This window comes from Micromesistius poutassou, assembly GCF_964030765.1.
Source record: "Micromesistius poutassou genome assembly, chromosome: 9".
NCBI classification, from domain to species: Eukaryota; Metazoa; Chordata; class Actinopteri; order Gadiformes; family Gadidae; genus Micromesistius; species Micromesistius poutassou.
In genome coordinates, this window is record NC_140279.1 from 18,953,625 (window position 1) to 18,974,817 (window position 21,193).

General features: G+C 44.3%; 1 protein-coding gene across 1 annotated transcript in view; it reads right to left on the reverse strand.

The window, feature by feature from the left end:
- Positions 1 to 20,759, reverse strand: part of tdrd5 (tudor domain containing 5) — a gene marked incomplete at both ends in the record, with an annotated part of 40,930 nt that extends 20,171 nt beyond the window's left edge. Inside the window, 13 exons of the mRNA XM_084473310.1 lie at positions 1,881 to 2,018; positions 2,598 to 2,795; positions 4,916 to 4,982; positions 5,440 to 5,649; positions 6,756 to 6,970; positions 9,655 to 9,824; positions 11,020 to 11,173; positions 11,776 to 11,832; positions 12,524 to 12,607; positions 12,781 to 12,977; positions 13,177 to 13,468; positions 19,895 to 20,100; positions 20,528 to 20,759. Coding sequence (XP_084329436.1) covers positions 1,881 to 2,018; positions 2,598 to 2,795; positions 4,916 to 4,982; positions 5,440 to 5,649; positions 6,756 to 6,970; positions 9,655 to 9,824; positions 11,020 to 11,173; positions 11,776 to 11,832; positions 12,524 to 12,607; positions 12,781 to 12,977; positions 13,177 to 13,468; positions 19,895 to 20,100; positions 20,528 to 20,759 — 2,220 coding nt within the window. The remainder of the gene's footprint in view (positions 1 to 1,880; positions 2,019 to 2,597; positions 2,796 to 4,915; positions 4,983 to 5,439; positions 5,650 to 6,755; positions 6,971 to 9,654; positions 9,825 to 11,019; positions 11,174 to 11,775; positions 11,833 to 12,523; positions 12,608 to 12,780; positions 12,978 to 13,176; positions 13,469 to 19,894; positions 20,101 to 20,527) is intronic.
- Between the last annotated feature and the right edge of the window lie 434 nt (positions 20,760 to 21,193).

Below are 21,193 nucleotides of genomic sequence, written 5' to 3' on the forward strand. Positions count from 1 at the left end.
CACAGTGGATGATGTTCTTTCACAAACACCAGGTAGTGTAATTCCCCTGCGTTCCATCTAATGTGTCTAATTTCCTTCAGTTGCAGGTTGGGCGTCTATATCAATTTATAGCGGGTCTGGTCGGGTGCGGAATGTAATTCATGGGTACGGGAGGGTTTGCAAAATAAGACCTGTGTATTGATTCTCGGCCATGGTGGAGATGGAATTAGGGAAAGCTACTTTGGCTTTGACTCTCTAAGTCTAGATTAAACCTCGACTTCAGATTGATGTGGAAGAACCAGAGACGTCGGAGAACCCGACGCAGTCATTTATTCATAATATCATCCAGGCACAGACAGCTTTTGGCCGTGATATTATATATATTATATTATAGCTGTCTATATATTACATTATATTATTTCGATATAGAGCTCCAGGTCTCCCGCCGGAGCTCCCAGAGTGTTCTAGAATATCTTATAGAACACGGCCAACAGCTGTGTGTGCCTCCGGATGGTATTATGAATAAACGACTGCGTCTCTGGTATTATGTCATTGCTTCTTTAGCGCTCGTGTGAACTACTGGTCACACCGGTCACGCGGTAACGTCAAAATCCATACCGTAGCGCAAATTCACACCGGTGTACTCTCTATACTGTTTATATCAGGGGTTCTCAAAACCACAATAGTTTTAAAGGGGACATATTATACCACCAGGTGTGAGTGTGATTAGCCGTTACAAAGCCGTTTTGAAAATATGCCGCTTCTGACATCACAAGTGGTCGTGTCCACCTGTGCTGGATAGATCAGTCTACCAGCCTACCCAGTGGACTGTAGCAAATGTTGCTCATCTATCCAGCACACATCTAGGTGGACATGCCTACCTGTATAATAATTTTATTGCATTTTGGCATTACTTACATTAAAAAAAATAAAAAGTCTGTATATATTGTTATGAAATGTGTGTACCAATACCAAACCAAGGCCACATACATGCAAATAGATTTGGGACATTTGGTAATTCATCAAATTACCAAATAACAATGAAAGACATTGACAACATTCAGTGCAAAAAACATTGATGTAACAGACAATATAACATTGCACAGATAAACTCAATGCATTGAGAGGCAATTGTTTTAGTAGGTATATAGGTATGTAGGTATGTAGGTATATCATGAATCATAGCTTAAGTGTAGCAAACTTTTGTAGCAAACTCTACACAAACCCCCTGGCAATGCGCCAGGGACCCCACTTTGAGAACCACTGGTTTATACCATACACCCCTAAGACCAACCCACTGGAACTAGTGCTGCTAGTTTTTTAGAGCCCCCCCCCTTACACTTCCTGCTTTAAATGACGCAAAAATCGTAATTTTGCGTCATTTAAAGCAGAAGTGTTAGAGGTAGATACGGAGCTCTCCCGTCTCAGGGGAAAATGAGGGAATGGTGCAGGACCATTCACAAATATGACTGGGTTTCTAAGGATTCAAAGCTTAATGCAAATGGGTGAAGTGTCCCTTTTAAGATTTATGCCACATATTTGCATCGTGGCTGCTAAATATTTTTCAACTTGCGTGTAGACTTTATGGTTCATCAGGCATGATGTGAGATAGCATGACACATTATAGCATTTTCTCTCACTTTGCTAACAGTCCCTTTTTTGAATTAGTGCAAAGGCACTCGTATTGTGTCAAGATAACACCACTTTTTTTATTTCATGTTTTTGTATTTTATTGACCTGAGAAAAAAGCGCAACTAACAATCACGTTAAATGTGAGGATCTTTGTGTAAACAAACATGGGTGTAAATGCAATGGGCAATATCAAGGTTGGTAAACAATATCGAGGTCTTATCCATATAGCGTACAATAAGTCGATAATGTAATTATTATGACAGGCTTACCAAATACTGACAATGCTGTCCTGTGATTGGTTGGGGAGTTATGAGTGTCTTTATTGGTGTGGTCTTCTCTTCTTCGTCCTCTAGGTTAATCAGCCCCTCTCCCAGGTAGAGAGTCTTCAGGCAGTCCCGGACAGCCCCCTGAAACACACGCAGAGATAAAGACGATAGAAGGACCAACATACGGCTAGTACTTATTAGTTTTTCTTAGATATTTAAATACATTTGTAAATTTCATGAGTTTCAAGAGTTATCATAAACATGTACTGCTATGCATGTACTATATGTGTGTGTATGCTCTGGATGGTTGTTTTTATGCATCAGTTTTCCCTCTCTAATTTTACAGGCCAATTTTCTTTATTTTATGTGAATATAATTGGAATATTAAAAACAAGGAATGAAATTCAAATGGGATTATAGAGAAAGCTTTATGTTTTGCATAGTTCAGAATTAATTTTTGCAATAAATGCACTATCCAAGTCATCCTCTCCTTGTGATCACGTTGCTTTTGATATACCAACTGAAAACAACAATGTAAATCACAAAGCACCTGCTGCGCTATCTGACCAAAACCCACCTCGCCAATATGCGATCTCGCACACCTCGTTCGTTTAGTTTTCTTTCGGTGAGTACCAGCAGGGCAGGATGTTTTTTTAGTATGTATGTGCTATGTACTTGCGTGTGAACAGAACTGACAGGGTGGCTGGTGTGTGAACTGACAGGGTTGCAGGGGGGGACGCAGGGCCGGGCGTGGCCCTGCTCCAGCAAGATGGTGTGTACGTAGCGGTCGTCCTCCGTGTGTGTGTCACACAGCAAGAGCTGCAGCGTGTCACCGTGGTAACCATGGAGGACGGCCACCAGCGTGCGGTCGCTGCACAGGCTCTGGAAGGAGGCAGTGGCCGCAGCACTCCAGTCACCCTGCAGGGGGAGCAGACCACACACACATACACACAGGTCACCAGAAAGCCACCAATCACGCAGAGCCCAGTTGTACTATGCAGCAGTCGAAGGACGAGTGTTTCCCAAAAATTTCCAGTTAACATAGCAATACGTAGCTGACCTCTTCGTTGAATAGCTGCATACAATCAGCTAACACATAGTGAACAGATGTTTATCATCAGCTAACACATAGTGAACAGATGTTTATCATCAGCTAATACACAGTGAACAGATGTTTATCATCAGCTAACACATAGTGAACAGATGTTTATCATCAGCTAACACATAGTGAACATAGTGAACATAGTTAAAGCATTTAAGAACACAATTTTGAGCCTTATTTTGTGGTAGTCTTTACATGTAGGCTCTATCGTCAGAGATTTGATGATCCACTCCCCCGACAGTTGGTGGTGATAATGATCCACCTTGGGATTGCAATCGCAAAAAAAGACGAGGAACACTGAAATCAGTCATGTGACCATGAATATCCAGGTGACATAATATGGACCTACAACAGCCCTGGAGCTGTTGTAAATAATTTGCCTTTTCACTGTGTGAGTAATGGAGTTAAATAACTTCAGAGCTTCCTATGTAGGTGAAATGGTTTTGGGAAACTTTCCTATTAACTGTTGAGTTCCTAACTGTGTGTTCACACCGCACTTTGTCCCATTTCGCCTATTCGCGCGAATAGGCGAATGTTGCCGCGCGACAAATCATAATCTGTCGCTGTGCATTTTTGTGTGCATTCCCGGGGCAAATTTTTTTTTGCCTGCCAACGGTCATTCATGCCAATTCATTCTCATCAACCATGGCCGAGATGTGTGTCTGTACCTGTTGTGGAAGAGGGAGAGCATGTCGTTTATGGGTTAATAATATAATCCGGAGGCGCACACCGCTTTGTGCCGTGATATTATATATATCGTATATATTATATGATATAGATATTTATATATTATATGTAGATATAGAGCGGGAGTCGCAAACGGCAACAATCACTTTCTCCTCCAAGCTGCGGTTCACTGAACGGTTGAACGGTGATTGGCTGTTTTACGTTACTTCACCCAGGGAGTGAACTGATTGGCTGTTACGTGACGTCACCCAGGGAGTGAACGCTGATTGGCTGTTTTACGTTACTTCACCCACGTTACCCACAGGGAGTGAACGCTGATTGGCTGTTTCAACGCGAATGCCGCGAAGAAGTTGAAATATTTCAACTTCAGCGAATTTGTCGCGGCGCGAATCCACGTGAATGCGCTCGCAGTTCACGTGGAAAAATGTCGCGCCGTCAATCAAATCTTGTCGCGCAAATCGGCGACTAAAAAATTCGCCCGATTCGCGTCTCCACGTTCACTTTGCATTGAAACGTGTCGCGGGGCGAAGTGCGGTGTGAACACACCTTAAGAGGTAGGTTGCTAAGGAAGTTAGCAACTATGGTTAGAGTACTGGTAGATTATGTCACCTCAGTTTTGAAGCTTTTCTGTTTTTGTTTGATTTAATAATAAAGTTTACATAAACAAATGTGTTGGGTTGTCACTTTTGTAGCTTGACAGTTGTTTTTCTGTACGTTTACCAATTTATAAAAAGGAGAGTTGTCCTTTAAATTTGAACAATAGAAAAATTACACATTGTTTAACCATGCCAAAGACTTTGAACAACTTTAGATTATTCATCATATTGTAACAGACATAATAGGAAACAAGGATTCCTAGTCAGATTGCCGTCGTCCGGATTTGATATACGAGTTTACATTTTTGTGTTTACTAGGGGTGTAACGATACACAAAAGTCACGATTCGGTAGGTACCTCGGTTTTTAAGTCACGGTTCGGTATGTTTTTCGGTACAGCAGTTTTAATTATTTTATTTTTATTAAACAATTGGATTTTGCTTAGATTTATTAAATTGTATCAAACCTTACACAAATGAAAAGACCTCAAATACAATTGAGGATAAAAACCAGTCCAGGACTTATTTCCATTGTGGTCCTCAACACAAAACATCACGTGCACACACACACACACACACACACACACACACACACACACACACACACACACACACACACACACACACACACACACACACACACACACACACTTACAGAGATGGGTTGGACTCCCGTGAGCATTGCGGGGACAGCCTGAGCAGGAAGTTGAGAGTAACAGGATCTGGAGTAACAGGATGACATAAAAAAAACTTCCTATTGAGAAACCAGACTCATTTGAAACCACTTCCCTTGTGTTCACACCACACTGAAACAGTCTGGGTTCCGTTTACTTCACAGTGAAACTCAGCCCTCGGAAAACAGAAGAAACCCCTAAACTAGACGTTACAACACACTAACCTGTATGGGATTAATGACCTCAAACAAATGGGTCCCATGTTGTAGTAATTGTATAAAGGAATACTTTACTTTCCCTAGATTTAGGAATTTAGGTTTAGTGAACAAAACAAGCATCGTATGAATGCACTGAATTCCATTGATCAGGTCAGGTTTGCTATTTGTTTGAGACTACAATATCCAAAGAAGAATACTTCATCAATCCTGTGAGGGATACAAAACCTAACATGACGTCAATCATTAAAACTAGTTTTGTGGACTATATATCTGTGATCTCTACCTACTTGAGGAACATGAGCTTGTCCACCGAGACCAGGTTCAGGTCTCCGAAGTCCACGTAGTAGACCTCCACCTGGTCCGGGCTGAGCACACGCTGGACCACCACGCGGTAGAACCACAGGTCCCGGGGGGCCGCACAGCAGACCTGCCCTGGCCGCAGGTAGCGCTCTGGCAGCCGGTAGCGTGCTGCGACCCAAGGGCAGTTGTAGCAGCCCCTGGAGAGGGAGACAAACAGAAAGGTTAAACATGGGAAAGGTTAAGCACAGCAAAGGCTAAGCGCCCACGTGCATACATGAGTGTGACTAATGTCCCTTTTCCACCGACAGTACCAGCTCAACTCGCCCCGCCTTTTTTTGCGTTTCCATCGCCAAAAAAAGTACTTTTTTAGTAGCACCTCCGTCGAGGTTCCAAGTGAGCTGAGCTGGTACTTTTGAGTGACGTAAACAGGCTGCTGGCCACTGATTGGCCAGCGGCTGTAAACGGGAATAATCACTCCAAGTTAAGTTGTGTCCGGCGTGGCTGGACTCTACGGACGCGTTCCCGAGGGGGACACAGATCAGCGTTTCGCCCTGTGTGTCTCTCCCTTCCCGGGGCTAGTTAGGCTGCGCGTGGTTGTGTGTGTCCGGCGTGGTTGTGTGTGTCCAGCGTGGCTGGAGTCCACGGACCCGCTCCCGAGGGGGATACGGATCAGCGTTTCGCTGTTTCGTTTTTGTGTCGTTCCTCTCCCGGGGCTCGAGTCTTGATCAGGTCTCCCGGGATTAAACCCTAATGACGACCCGCCCCGTTCTTTTCTATGACCCGCCCTCGTTGAAGAGGTACTTTTTTAGACGGAAACGCGACGTGCCTGGAACCAAACCAAGTCGTGGCGAGTTGAGCTGGTACTGTCAGTGGAAAAGCGGCATAAGGAGAGACGGATAAGACAGTGTGAGAACAATAGTACATTGGATCTCATTTAGCACAGTGTTAGTGTTTAAATAGCTTCAATAAGAAACATTAAACATCATTCAATGGTTAATGGACTATAAAAGATCTTTCCAAAGTAACTAAAATACCTTTACAACAGACACCTCTTTTCCACCCCGTTCACCCATATATCCCTGTATCCTTGTTTTAGCTCTGCTAGTCCCATTTAAATCCGGTTTTAACCCTCCGCTAGCCTTTTACAAATCCTTTTTAACCCTTTTCAACCCTTGAACCCTAGATAGCCCCATTAGGACCCATTTTTAGGCCTACTTAAATCCTATTTTAAACCTCTGCTAGTCCTATTTAATCCGCGTTGTAGCCATCTCCTAGCCCCCAGCTGTGGACCCCCATGCAGCACCTCATCTCCATCATCATTTCCTCCAGGGAGCGGGCCTCCTGGCTCTCGCTGAAACGCACGTGGAAGCTGCCGGGGGACTCCAGCTGCTCTACCAGCACGGCCGCCAGGGCCCTGGGCCAGCGCCGGGTGGGAGGCCTCAAACGCTGTCCCCGCACCACGTCCAGAGGGACCATGGAAACAGACCACACCTGGGCCGCTGGGTACAGCTCCACTAGCTACAGGCCAGACAGGGGGTGGAGACAGTGAGATGGGCACCAAATCAAAGAGAGACAGCCAGGGAGACAGGGGAAGACACACCAAGATGGGCAATGTAAAACAAAGAGATTATATTTTATATCCATTTAATTACCATTGCTATGCTTTATGTATTAATTATCACAAGGGTGTGTTTTTGTAGTGCATAATCATAACCTCAACCTACTGGACATCTGGTGATAAACACTTACAGTTAAAGGACAATTCCGATATTTTGAACATTGAGCCCCCTTTCTGGTTTGTCTAGTATGAAATAGAGTGGTTGACAACAAAATTTTGACTATTGGTCCTGTCTCTGGTATTTGGCTCATTTAGAATCACCCAGCCTGCTTCAGAATGGCTGGCGACGGGCATTCACAAACCTGTCCATAAAACAACCCTAAACGTTAGTTTTCAGAAATGTGCAACTCACCGAGTGGTTAGTGGTGTCCGTTGATGTTCCAAATCAAGTATTGCGCGACATACAGTTTCTGTCGTGTTTTATTTGGCATTTTGTAAATCCATTGATTTCTGTTGGAAGACTCATTCAGTGCTTTTACATGACACTGAAGAAAATCTGATTATTGGGTTAGTCCAACAATGATTGGATTATTAAGATGCATGTATACACCTTAGTCTAACTAAAATCGAAATAGAATTGGGTTTCTCATAGTCGGATTAAGACCCCTAGATTATTCGATTGATAGTCGCATTAAGCGTGCATGTACACGGTCAATAGAATTGGAATTGGATTTTGAGTTCTGTGCATGCTCGAGATCTTTTCCGGGGGCCCTGAGCCGGAAGTAGAAGGAGACAGTAGTCGTGTTGTTGTCATGGTGTCGCCATAGACAAATACATAATTGTTATTTCTTTATAAATATTCATTTATTTATTTATATGTTTATGGTTGTCACTGTCGGAAAACATGAAACGGCGATTTATTTTAAAAGGTGGTGCAGAAGATGGAGGAAGCCAATGTAGTTACCCCCTATAAGAAGTGTATCATCATCATCAAGTATGCATCATGCAGTACACACCACGCTTCGACTTCACCCAAGGCTGAATTAAAAGTACGTGTTTTTTAAATGTTGCAACGTTGCTCTCGGTCGTATGCAGACTCCTCCGTCGGCAGAGCCAGCTCCTCCATCTGGACTCCTCCGGCAGTGGAGCCAGCTCCTCCATCTGGACTCCTCCGACAGCGGAGCCAGCTCCTCCATCTGGACTCCTCCGACAGCGGAGCCAGCTCCTCCATCTGGACTCCTCCGACAGCGGAGCCAGCTCCTCCATCTGGACTCCTCCGACAGCGGAGCCAGCTCCTCCATCTGGACTCCTCCGACAGCGGAGCCAGCTCCTCCATCTGGACTCCTCCGGCAGTGGAGCCAGCTCCTCCATCTGGACTCCTCCGGCAGCGGAGCCAGCTCCTCCATCTGGACTCCTCCGACTGCTCCGCTGCCGGAGGAGTCCAGATGGAGGAGCAGGCTCTGCCAGCGGAGAAGTCCACATACGACCGAGAGGTCTGAACAATGCAGCGTCAGAGAAATGATATGGACCCGAAGTGAACCGACAGCTGTCTACTGAAAACATCTTTCTCGAATGCCGCGTTTGCCTCGTTTGTTGTTGCTGGTGACGCAAAGAGGTCAGCCGGTGGCTCTATTACCACTAGGTTAAATGGGTACAGCGCTACCTATCGTACTGGGTATGACATGCTTCGGCCAATGAATCGATTTTCTCGATTTTCGCCATGTATACTCAATTGCAGTTGTCCAATTGAGGAGCATAGTCGAACTATGGCTTTAATCGGATTAAGCTGTGCATGTAAACGTACTGATTGCTTGTTGACCGGAAACGGAAAGGGGGCTGGTTGTAGTCTTTTCGCTCGGTTCTAGCCCTACTGTTGAGACAGAGAACCGAGTGAAAAGACTACAATCAAACATAAACAGCCCCCCTTTCCGTTTCCGGTCAACAAGCAATGAGTTTTCCAACAGAAATCAATGGATTTACAAAAAACACAACAAACTGAATTTCGCTACGATACTTGATTTGGAACATCAACGAACACCACTAACCACTCGTTGAGTTGCACATTTCTGAAAATTAATGTTTAGGGTTGTTTTATGGACAGGTTTGCCCGTAGCCAGCCATTCTGAAGCAGGCAGGGGCGATTCTAAATGAGCCAAATACTCGAGACAGGACCAATAGTCAAAATTTCGGTGTCAACCACCCACTCACAATTCATCCTAGACAAACCAGAAAGGGGGCTCAATGTTCAAAATACCGGAATTGTCCTTTAACATAAGATTATTGATTCTTTCAGGTCAGGTGGATGTCACAGTAAATGACAGGACATTTGGGGAGAAGAGGTAAATGTTAAATACAAAATAGGGTAGCCAAACAGAAAGAATTACACAGAATACTAAATATTGGAATATAGTCTGCTTGGAAAGCTTCACTTTGCACTCACAGTTGGGATTCACCTAGCCATTGTACCTTTGTTGAACAAGAGAGCCTGGAGAAGACCCTCACAGTTTAGGCCAATCCCAAGTCAGGGGTTGCATGAGCGGATTGGACTAGACACCACTCGAGGGCGGAACAGGCAGCTCGATGGACGAATGGCAAGTGAGGGAGCTAAAGCGGTAGCAGCAATGCCCGTCAGACTAGGGTTTACCTGCTGGTTAAGAGAGGGGGTGAGGCAGGTGGTGGGATCAGGCTGGTCCTCTTCCTCCTCCCCCTCCTCCTCCTCCTCCTCCTTATCTTCATGCTGCTCCCAGAGGGAGCGCCTGATGCTCTGGTACAGACAGCCTACCCTCCGTCTCCCCTCCTCTCCCCCACACTCTGCTGGAGCATACAGAGATATACACTCTGAGCTGCTGGCTAACATTGGGCCAACAGACAAAATACATAACCTGAGCTAACACTTCACATAGATAACAGTGGCAGTGTGGCAGATAGGAGGAGAGCCAGAGAGAGCGAGAGACAGCCAGAGAGAGCCAGAGACAGCAAGAGACAGCAAGAGAGCGCGAGAGACAGCAAGAGAGCCAGCCAGAGAGAGCCAGAGAGAGCCAGAGAGAGCGAGAGACAGTCAGAGAGAGCGAGAGAGAGCAAGAGACAGCCAGAGAGAGCGAGAGACAGCCAGAGAGAGCGAGAGTGAGCGAGAGTGAGCCAGAGAGAGCCAGAGACAGCCAGAGACAGTCAGAGACAGCCAGAGAGAGCCAGAGAGAGCCAGAGACAGCCAGAGAGAGAGCCAGAGAGAGAGCCAGAGAGAGAGCCAGAGAGAGAGCCAGAGAGAGAGCCAGAGAGAGAGCCAGAGAGAGAGCCAGAGAGAGCCAGAGACAGCCAGAGAGAGCCAGAGAGAGCCAGAGAGAGACAGCGAGAGACAGCCAGAGAGAGCGAGAGACAGCCAGAGACAGCCAGAGACAGCCAGAGACAGCCAGAGACAGTCAGAGACAGCCAGAGACAGCCAGAGAGAGCCAGAGACAGCCAGAGAGAGAGCCAGAGAGAGAGCCAGAGAGAGAGCCAGAGAGAGAGCCAGAGAGAGCCAGAGACAGCCAGAGAGAGCCAGAGAGAGAGCCAGAGAGAGAGCCAGAGAGAGAGCCAGAGAGAGCCAGAGACAGCCAGAGAGAGCCAGAGAGAGCCAGAGAGAGACAGCGAGAGACAGCCAGAGAGAGCGAGAGACAGCCAGAGACAGCCAGAGACAGCCAGAGACAGCCAGAGACAGCCAGAGACAGCCAGAGACAGTCAGAGACAGCCAGAGACAGCCAGAGAGAGCCAGAGAGAGCCAGAGAGAGCCAGAGAGAGCCAGAGAGAGAGAGAGTGACCCAGAGAGAGCCAGAGAGAGCCAGAGAGAGAGAGAGTGACCCAGAGAGAGCCAGAGAGAGCGAGAGAGAGCGAGATTGGGAGGGAGGTAAGGAGAGAGTCAGTGAAAGAGACAGACAGAGCGAGAGAGAGACAAGAAGAGACAGGCAGAGAGACAGACAGGACGACATAAGAGTTAAACATGAGAGAGATGGCAGGTAAACAGACATGTTCTGACCCGACTCAGTGTGTGTGTTGCTCTTGACTATCCAGTGGGGGTCCTTGGTGCCCCCTGCTGGCTCCAGGAGGAAGATGTCACTCAGTGCCGCCACCAGCTGTGTGACGCTGAGGAACCCACTCTGCAGCACTGGAAGCTCCTCACCAAACACCCTCTGGACACCACAACCACCAGTACAACCACCAGTAGAACCACCAGTAGACCCACCAGTACAACCACCAGTAGACCCACCAGTAGATCCACCAGTAGATCCACCAGTACAACCACCAGTAGAACCACCAGTAGACCCACCAGTAGAACCACCAGTAGATCCACCAGTAGAACTACCAGTAGAACCACCAGTAGATCCACCAGTAGATCCACCAGTAGAACCACCAGTAGATCCACCAGTAGAACTACCAGTAGAACCACCAGTAGACCCACCAGTAGAACCACCAGTAGAACCACCAGTAGAACCACCAGTACAACCACCAGTAGACCCACCAGTAGAACCACCAGTAGACCCAGAACCATAGGATCACATCAAAGAGAAAGGTACAGTCATGATATCAATAAGAATATGGATGTTCAATAATATTAAATGCCAACTACTATTATTTTCTACAAAAAAAAAAAGGTAAAAGGTAAACGGTAGCATACAATGGTTCTACTGTTAATCAATTTTCAAAGGAAACCCTCAATAACCCCCACAAATAACCACAACATATCAGCAGCATGTATCAGATGATACCAGAGGGGTGTAGGAGTGCAGCCTACCTTGTAGTGAGTCGGCAGGTCGTGGACGGACAGCCCCTGGCTGTGGTGTCCAACCACCTGCAGAGTGTAACTCATATCAGACTGCTGGGGGACCGGTCCAGACCAGGAAAGTACATCAGTTTTACTGCCTAGTGGCAGTAAAACTTTTTGTGGCTTTTTGTTATAGAGTTGAAAGGAATACGACTTTAGCCCGGCTCCGAAATGTGCCTTCGGTCTTACCTCAGTTACATTTATATAGCACATCACATGCACACACATATCACATACACCCCATACACCCATTCATCAGGTCTTATTTAATATCGCAATTGCATTTGGTACAAATTACTTGTAATGTAATGGTGATTCTATCTGTATATCTCATATGTAATGTCCATCGCTTTAGGAAAGATGTTTTAACTCATCTTTTATACTGGTCCAGTCAATTAAGAGACAAACATACTTAAATTTCATAAGCTTCAACAAACTAAGTCATTTTGCTAAAGGATACCTACAGGTAGACTTCGGACATATGGGGATCGAACCCAGAACCTTTAGGCGAAAACCTCACTATACTATCCTGCCCCGTTTCCTGTGCTTCCTATGCTAGGTCAGATTTCTTCATATCTTGTTCATTAGCATCCTAGCAACTATGCTAGCTGGGCTAACCTCTTGACTTTCAACTAATTTGGGAAGGATGCATGAAGGTTGTCATGGAAACACTTCCAACATATAGGAGACTGGTCTCCGAGAGGGTCGGGAACCAGACCTTCTGTAGCTTGTCCTTCAGCTCCGGGCTCACGGAACCTGCGTCGCCGTCCTCAAGAATCTTCTGACGAAGCTCCGCCTCCAGCTGGCAAGAGGACGCAAGGCAGGTGGGGACCGAATATTGACAGAATACTCGGCGTGTGAATCACGTGTGGAACATTGTGGGAACATTAATTTACTATTTCATCAACAGACAGTACTCGACTCAAAGAGTGAGCTGTGACTAGGATGAATGAATGAATGAATGACAAAACACACCTTAAACATGAACTTCTCCAAGAGCTGTCCATCTTGGTGGGGTTGTTGAGGCTCTGGGCCTGGTGGTTGTAGTGGGGGTCCGTCATCTGGGACCCGCTCTGACCTGTTACCGATTGGATCCCCACTTTCACAGGAAGGCACCGGGGAATTCTGGGTAACAGAAGTAGTCCTCTGGCTCGGACTATACTGTGACGGTGCTAAAGTTTGTGATGATAAGAGATTGTTACACTACTTAACATACTTACCATTTAGCAAACGCTCTTATCCAGAACTAAAGAACATAGAATCTAAAAACATGATATTAATGAGACGGTTAGGGCATCTTGCACATAGTAGAATAGAGTTCTGCAGCTCTATAGAACCTCACCCACCTAGGCTCAACACAGCCACACCCACCTGAGCTGTGTCCAGGCTGTAGTGGCCCAGTCTTTGGTTCTAGAGGACAGGACAAGCAGGGAGAGGGTCTGATGGCCCCAGGCTTCACAGATCCTGTTCTGGGCGACTGAGGCCCTGGCTGGTCCGGCTGTTTGAAGCTGACAACGGAGCCCATCCTGGTGTACAGGATGGAGAGGTCCGGCACGCGGGCCAGCATGTCCCCCAGTGAGTAGAAGCCGTAGTCAGTGTAGCGGAGTGGGTGACCGAAGCACTGCTGGAACCTTCTCTCCATCTCCGACAGACGGAGAGGACTCTGGAACCAGAAACGGACCAAAACGAATACATTTCATATTTATTTTTTTATGATTCACTTTTATTGGCAGTATGTATAACAAAAAAAAAAAATTCAGCATAGGCCAGGATACAAGGCTTTCATTAAAGGGGTAGTTCAGAATTGGCTCATTTCCAAGTGAGCCAGTGTGTTATTTATCATTGGAGACCGTTCAACACGTTTCATTCAGTCCTTCTAGTTGCAGAAATCGCTGGTGCTAGGCTAACGCAAGTCGAGGGGAACTGCTAGCTTGCCAATAACAACCACTCCAGTGCACCCGAGGCAAAACAGTTATAACGCCAGACTATCGATGTAAATGTCTGTGTTGATAGAATAATGTTAGAAATAAAACTATCCTTGTATCGCAATGATCGCATTACATTTTGAGGGACTACTTTCTCAGCAGTGGTGGAATTTCACTTTGCTCCGGTGTAGCAACCAATTCACTACAGCAGAACGTAAACAGAAGAGCACTCCAGGTAATATCAGTCCACCGCTGCCGTAGCCTGCTTCCAACTACAGGGATTATAAACTAAATGCAATGCAAGGGTAGTTTTATTTCTAACATTATTCTATCAACACAGACATTTACAGAGATAGTCTGGCGTTATAATTGGTTTGCCTCGGGTGTACTGTGGAGTGGGTAAAACTGTTTTTAGTTATAAATGAATTATTATTAATTCTAAATGTTTCATCGACATGGTACGTTGGTGGTACGTACATGGGTAAGGACCAAGTTCCTTTAGGTCGGGTTGGAGTCCCGACGTGGGTATCAGAGACTGTTGATCTTAAATACATTGCACTTTCTAAAATTGCCTTTATTTTCTATCTATTTTACTTTTTTTTTCTTTTACTTATCTTTTATTTTCTTTTATTGTATGACAGTGTTAATTTCGTCAGACAAGACGAGACTAAATATGTTCATCAACAACCTTTTTTTCCATGACTAAGATGACAAGACTGCACCAATGTCCAAAAACGCTGACTAAGACTAAATTAACATGCATTCTTGTTGACGAAAAAAGACAAGACTAAAATGTTTTGCATAAAATAAAAACTAAGATAAAATCTCTCTAAATTTTCGTCTACAATTGTCTCTACTTTTTCATTATGAGATAGAATATTCAGCTGTTACGCCTCCAAAATATTCAGAATGAGCTCGTGCTGTTGCTGCCAGCTAGAGTGCGGAACGGGCCGCATTCTCCTGTCCGAGCCCGGCCCGCGTCCGACAGAAGTAAAGCCGGCCACACACCGCCGGTGCAGCGCAGCGGTGTGCGGGCGGTGTGTGTTGTGCTTAACAAAGCCCAAACTGAGCCCGACAGGCATCAAGATATATATGTCCGAGCCCGACAGTTAAAATCAATTTTTTCTCACACTAGTAATGACACGTTTACGTTTGTACCATGAAAGCACGCCTTTATTAAACGAAAGCAAGGCATTTTGGAATTGTCAACCGATAAGCGCAACAAGCGTGCGATAACTGCGAGCACAATCATAACTTCATAATACTTCCACACAGTAGACTTTCCTTGATTCGATCGATTGTTTTAAACTCTTCCGATGCCAATTTCTTCTTAACGTCCTCCATCGCTCACTTGCAATGCGTTGTCACATATAGTCACTGCACCTGAGCGTGCGCGTGCTGTGTTTCACGTGTGTGGAATGTGTGCGATGCACGGCTTGTAGTTCAGAACAAGTTCATCATTTGTGAATGTGTCTCTTAAATCAGAAAAACGTGTATTTTGTCAGGTAATTATGACATTTAACCTCGTTATTTTAAAAAAGACTAAAATGTTTTGACTAAAACTTGACTAAGATACTTTGAGTTCTCTTTTGACTAAAACTAGACTAAAATGACAAGACTTTTAGTCGACTAAAACTTGACTAACAAAAAAAGATATGTGAATGACTAAATATGACTAAAACTAACAAGGACATTTGGCACAAGACTAAGACTAAATTTAAAGTAGGTGACAAAATTAACACTGGTATGACAATGTGAAGCACTTTGAGTCTGCCTTGTGTATGAAAAGTGCTATATAAATAAAGTTGCCTTGCCTACGTTGCCTGCCTTTGTTGCTGACTGCAGTCACCATGTAATAACGTTACTTGTTTTTAATACATGTGAATTCAGTCTCGTATTCAAGTTACGTATTGATTCAACATTATGTATTCCTATGCTTTTATACTACCCACATTACTAAAAAGCACTGCTGGTGCAAGTTACATATTTTATAAAAAACTTATTTTTATCATATATTCTAGATCAGTGTTTCTCAACCTTTTTTGAGCAAACGCCCCCCTTACCTTACCCTGATCCTCTGGCGCCCCCCCCCCCATTATTATAGTTAATTTTTTTTTTTTTTTTTTAAATTGTGACACCCGTGGGTAGGCTATATATCCATTACCAACTCCACTCCAACTCGTGCTACATTGCTTGAATAAAAAACTTCTGTGCCGTTTTGGTTTCTTCTGGACAAGAAAATGTGTATTCAGAGTTTTATTAAAAGGTTTTATTATTGAGCAATTGAAGTTAAATAGGTATCAGTGTTTGTGTACATTTTTATTGGTTATTGAACTGTTAACCCGCAAACTTGGGTTCAATGTGTGCACGAAAGACTCCCTTTGTTTACGTGACGTTGCCTAGCAACGCTGTGCATGTGCAGCCTTCATCCGCTTCGTTCTGAGAGTAGCAAGCACGTTTAAGTTTGCGGCCAAATAGTAATTAAAGTAGTTTGTTATTATACAAGTTAAGCGCCTGTAACATCAGTGTTAAATGCGTATGTGCCGGTTGGCGTGCGTACCTTATGAAAGTAAGTGTTTATCGGTTCGCAGACGTAATGAGCGACGTTGCAGTGGTCTACATGTAATACGCACGTTCTATTGTTTACAATTAGCATGCTAAGCGGAGTTATCTTTATTCACGTCTTGTGTTGCCTTACTATGTAATATGGATGAGATTCATGTTGCTTAGTGTAATGCCCCATCCACCGCTTGCTTTGCATGTCCCGCAAACCAACCAGTGGAAGTCAGGAGAGGGCGAAATAGTTTCTGAAGCACCACGCTGCTGCGATGAGGTGGATTTGTTCATCGGCGTTACTATGGCGATCATGACGGCACTGAGCATAAAGTAAAAAGTAGATAAGACGATAGAGGGGTTAGAAACCCATATGAAGATAGGCTATTTATTTCAGTTATACTATTTTTGCACCGAAAATATTTGAAAACCATGAAAGTTTAAAAAGTTCAAAATAATGACCGCTACACAAGCGAAGTTGTGACGCCCCCGTGTTCGTTCCCAGCGCCCCCCTAGGTTCTACGAACGCCCCCCAGGGGGCGCTGCCGCCCCCGTTGAGAAACCCTGTTCTAGATCAACATTGTAGAGCTAATTTCCTCTACAGCTCTTACCACAACTCTAACTTTCCATTAATCTAAATAATGGTTGCTGTGGTAAGCGATCAAGTTCAGTAGCCGTAGCAGCCATCGACGACTTGACATTCGCGGGTGCGGTTAAATGTTTCTAAGTCATGTAACACTTTAGGATTTATGGGTAGTGTAGTGGTTTCAATGAGAGGCATTCACATATGCATAAATGCCTATCTTGGCTCATGGTAGAACAAAGACTGCTAGCTAGTCTTACTTTGTTTTTTAGGAGCATTTGTGTTAGCAAAAAACCTAATTGTTTGTACAAATGAATTCATTACACCAGTAATAGACATAACTACTCTACCAGGCAGGTGTTAATGGAATGTTTTACAGTGCCCATGCCTAAATCTAATGCAATAAAAACGTAAAATGTACAGAGCTATGTCAATATGGAACTCTTTACCACACACAATCATAGAAATTAAGGTTAGAATACACTTTAAAACAGCTCAAAATCCATTTTAATAATTTACAATAGTTTATTTAGACTTGTCAATATAGGTCCAGGGATGCAAACAGACCTATGGTCAAAAAAGAGAGAGATTTTCAAAGCCCGCCCACCCCCGCAGCAAATATCAAATAATGACATTTCCACCAACCTCTTCCACCCCCGGCCCACCCTATACACAGACAAAGTGCAAACTGAAATTCTTAAAATGAAAATACACTAACAGTAATTTGGAATTTAAAGTAAAGAACACTGACACTAATTTGGAAAATTTCATTTCATTTTTTTATTTCAAAACAGAACTTGGTAGACTTGCTGTAAGTCCCAATATACACTTCAAGCTCTTTCTACAGTTTTTTCTTCTTCCTTGCCAATGTCTCCAAGGCCTTGCGTCTGGCTGCATTCTTCTGTTTTGCAACATGTCTCAGACGTGTCTGTCTCTCTACTTCTTTGCTTCTCTACAAAACTTCTTGTTAATTTTGTTTAACTAGTCTTCAACACACACACACACACTCACCTCTCCATTGGCAATCCGATTGCACATTGGAATCGGGAGTACTACACTTTCCCTGATCTTTTCGGCTGCTGAGGCCTGATTCTGGCTGGTAGCTGGTAAAGGATTGTCCTTACAGAGGAGCTGGGCCACACTTTGGGTAGATACGATGGAGGCCACTTTCTGTGTGTGTATTGTGCTCTGGCAGTGTGCCAACAGGGCATGCAGCCCTCTGGAACCATAATTTATCTCTTTAACGCAGAGAGTGCATTTAGCACATCCCTTTTTTTCATTTTTTTTTTTTTTTTAAGTCTGATAGTTTGAAATTGCGTTTGACTGCCTTGACCTCAATTGCAGTTTCAACTTTTAGCCAAGGCCACTTCCAACTGGTTTTACATCCTTATTCCACTTGTTGCACAGTAAGTGCCTCACTCTCATCAAATTCTCTCATTCTGCAAATTAAGTTTAATATTTTAGCCATACTGTAGCATAACGCGACCAGACGTCTGAAACTGAGACGTCTGATCACCCTAGACTTTCTGTATCATAACGGAGAGCAAAGTAGTTCACTCATCCCCCTTTCCTCAATGTGCCCTGCGCCACCTTCAGCAATCTATTTGACTCAATTAAAATGTATTAAATGATTTTAGTATCCTTAAAAAAGCAGTGCCGCCTGTTGATAAGATAAGCCCACTCATCAGTTCCTCGGCATTATAGCCTATGGTAACGTGAGACTATTAGTGACAAAACGTCGCTAACAGCAAGCAAAGTCAGGGGCAATATTTCTAGATGGCAACCACCATGCACCATTTGAAAATAACAGTTTGTCACTTGTCACTTCTGGTTGCATTCGTGAAAAAGCTAAAGACTATCGACTCATAACTTTTCCGAGGTCAACATTGGAAAGGGGGTAGAGTTTGGTATACTTTAATATTACAGTAAAAGATATGCTAGTGTATCAGGAGTAATATTAAACTACAAGACGCAACAAACAGGGTTATTAAAATGTCTCTGTATGTCTCGCTGCTAGTGCTAGTCATCCAAAATGTAATGTGCTAGCTAGCACAACGTATTCTACAGATGAACCTGACGTAGTTGTTACGACGTAATGACACATTAGACTACCTACACATTACACAATTGAAGTGGTCTAAATGTTAATATGACTAGCAGATATAAAATAACATGGTTGACCAAAATATATCCTTACCTCTTGCCAAAAGGACATGAAGACGCGGCGCCAAACTCCGGGGTCAGACTATGTGAAAATCCTTGCAGCACGAGATACAGGTGCGTGCGCCCTGCCGAAACAACTGGCTTTGCGTGCGCAGCGTTCTGATTTACTGTTTTCTCATAGACTGTATCTATGCATTTACTTATTTGGTAGATGCAATACAGAATTACTGTTGATGAAATTATAATCAGACCCTCAGACCCTCCCAGACCCCCCCCAAAAAAAAACAACTCATCGGATCTACAGGATTCACACAAGTCACCCAAACAGCCGTGAAAAAAGCGGCAGCCGCCGTTTGCATCCCTGGAGGTCATTGTGTGAAGATTATCTGATGTTATTGGAGAGGTGCTATGAAACATCATACTTGCTACTTCACAAATTTACCTATGTATGATGTCTTTCTTTTCCCTCTATGATTTTATAATTGTACTTTTTCTGTACTCTTTTTTTGTTATCTGTTCTATTTTCTTCTTTATCCTGTTTTCGTGTATTGTTGATTTATTGTATGTTTTTCTTGTTAAATGTGGACCCCAGGAAGAGTAGCTGTTGCCTGGTGTAATGGTTAATGGGGATCCTAATAAACTTAACTAAACATTGCAAATAAAACTAGTTTTTCTAAAAACGAAATGTTGCCCATTTAACTTGTGGCTTCTACAGGAGCATATACCATTCATACACAATATAACGGCGTGTGGTAAGTATACTTTGGATGGTTACCACATTATGGCTTTTAATCAAAACTAAAATAAATTGAATTTTTACTTCTGGAAGCACACTGTTGCACTCTACACAGTCTGATGGCAGTACCTGGGAGATGAGCTGACGGAGCTGGGCTCTGAGCTGGGCAGGGAGGGCAGGGGGTGCCCGGCCCCACCGAGGCAGTATAATAGGGGCCATGGGGCGGGGGTACCGCATGGGGGAAGACCTCAGGTACCCCCTCTTGTTCTTGGGCTTGGTGAGCCGCTGCTTGGAGACCAGCTGGCTGATGCCTTCAGTGCTCTCGTCAGAGACCGCTATGGTGGAGTGGAGGAGGAGGAGGATGTGAAGATAGAGGAGCGGAGAGGGAGTAGAAGAGAGGCCCATTAGAGGAGTAAAGGGGGAAGAATGGTGGTGAGGAGGAGAGAGGAAGAGGAGAGGTTGAGGATAAAGGGAGAGAATGCGATGCGAGAGAGGAAATGGAGAGCGGTAAAAGTGAAGAGAGGAGTGGAAGAAGAGCGAAAGAAGAGGTGAGAATAGGAGATGAAAGACAGTGAGTGGAGGAGTGGTGTGGAGAAGGACAAGAGAGGATATCATATAAGATGATATTATTATTATTAAGAGTAAGAAAAAGGAGATATGTCTAAATCAGTGTAACAGCTTAAAAGTTGAATATATATATATATATATATATATATATATATATATATATATATATATATATATATATATGAGTGGTCTTACCTTTTAGAACAAAGCTGCCGTCTTCCAAGTATATGAACGACACCACTTCAGGCATCTCTTTGGCCATATCCAGGATGCTCCGGAAGCCCAGCTCCTTCAGGGGCATACGGTGGCCCAGCATGTCTACGTAGTCCTTCCTCAGCTGCTCTGCACTCAGACCCAGCTTGGAAGAGAGTAGTAGAGAGCGGACATCCTTCTTCAGCTTGGCCAACGTCTGATCCTGGCTCATCATGACTGTTGTGAAAATGAGGAGAAAAGACTCTCAAGATAGCTGAAAGAATACAAAAACAACATTGGTGTGGACATTAAAATTTGTTTTTAATGTGCACTCCAGGGCTTATGTTGATAGATCTATAGGAAGTCTGAAGAAACTGCTCTTTCTGCGTTCTTTCATAACTTATGTATGTCGGTAACGTTACAAGCGTCGAGAAATGACCTGTGTGTACCATGCTGCATTTAGTTCGCCTGCCAACTAGCCCGGCCTAGTAGCTCTAGCCGCTGAGTTAGGAGCCTTTTGGGCTTTTAGCTCAGTGGTTACAGCGTTCGACTCCCATGCCGGTAGTGGCAGGTTCGAGACCCGAGAGCGGTCCAAGTGCTCTCTGCTACAGTCACACCCTACCTTTACATTGTAGTGGCATCTACACTCGTTCACGTGAGACGACCTTT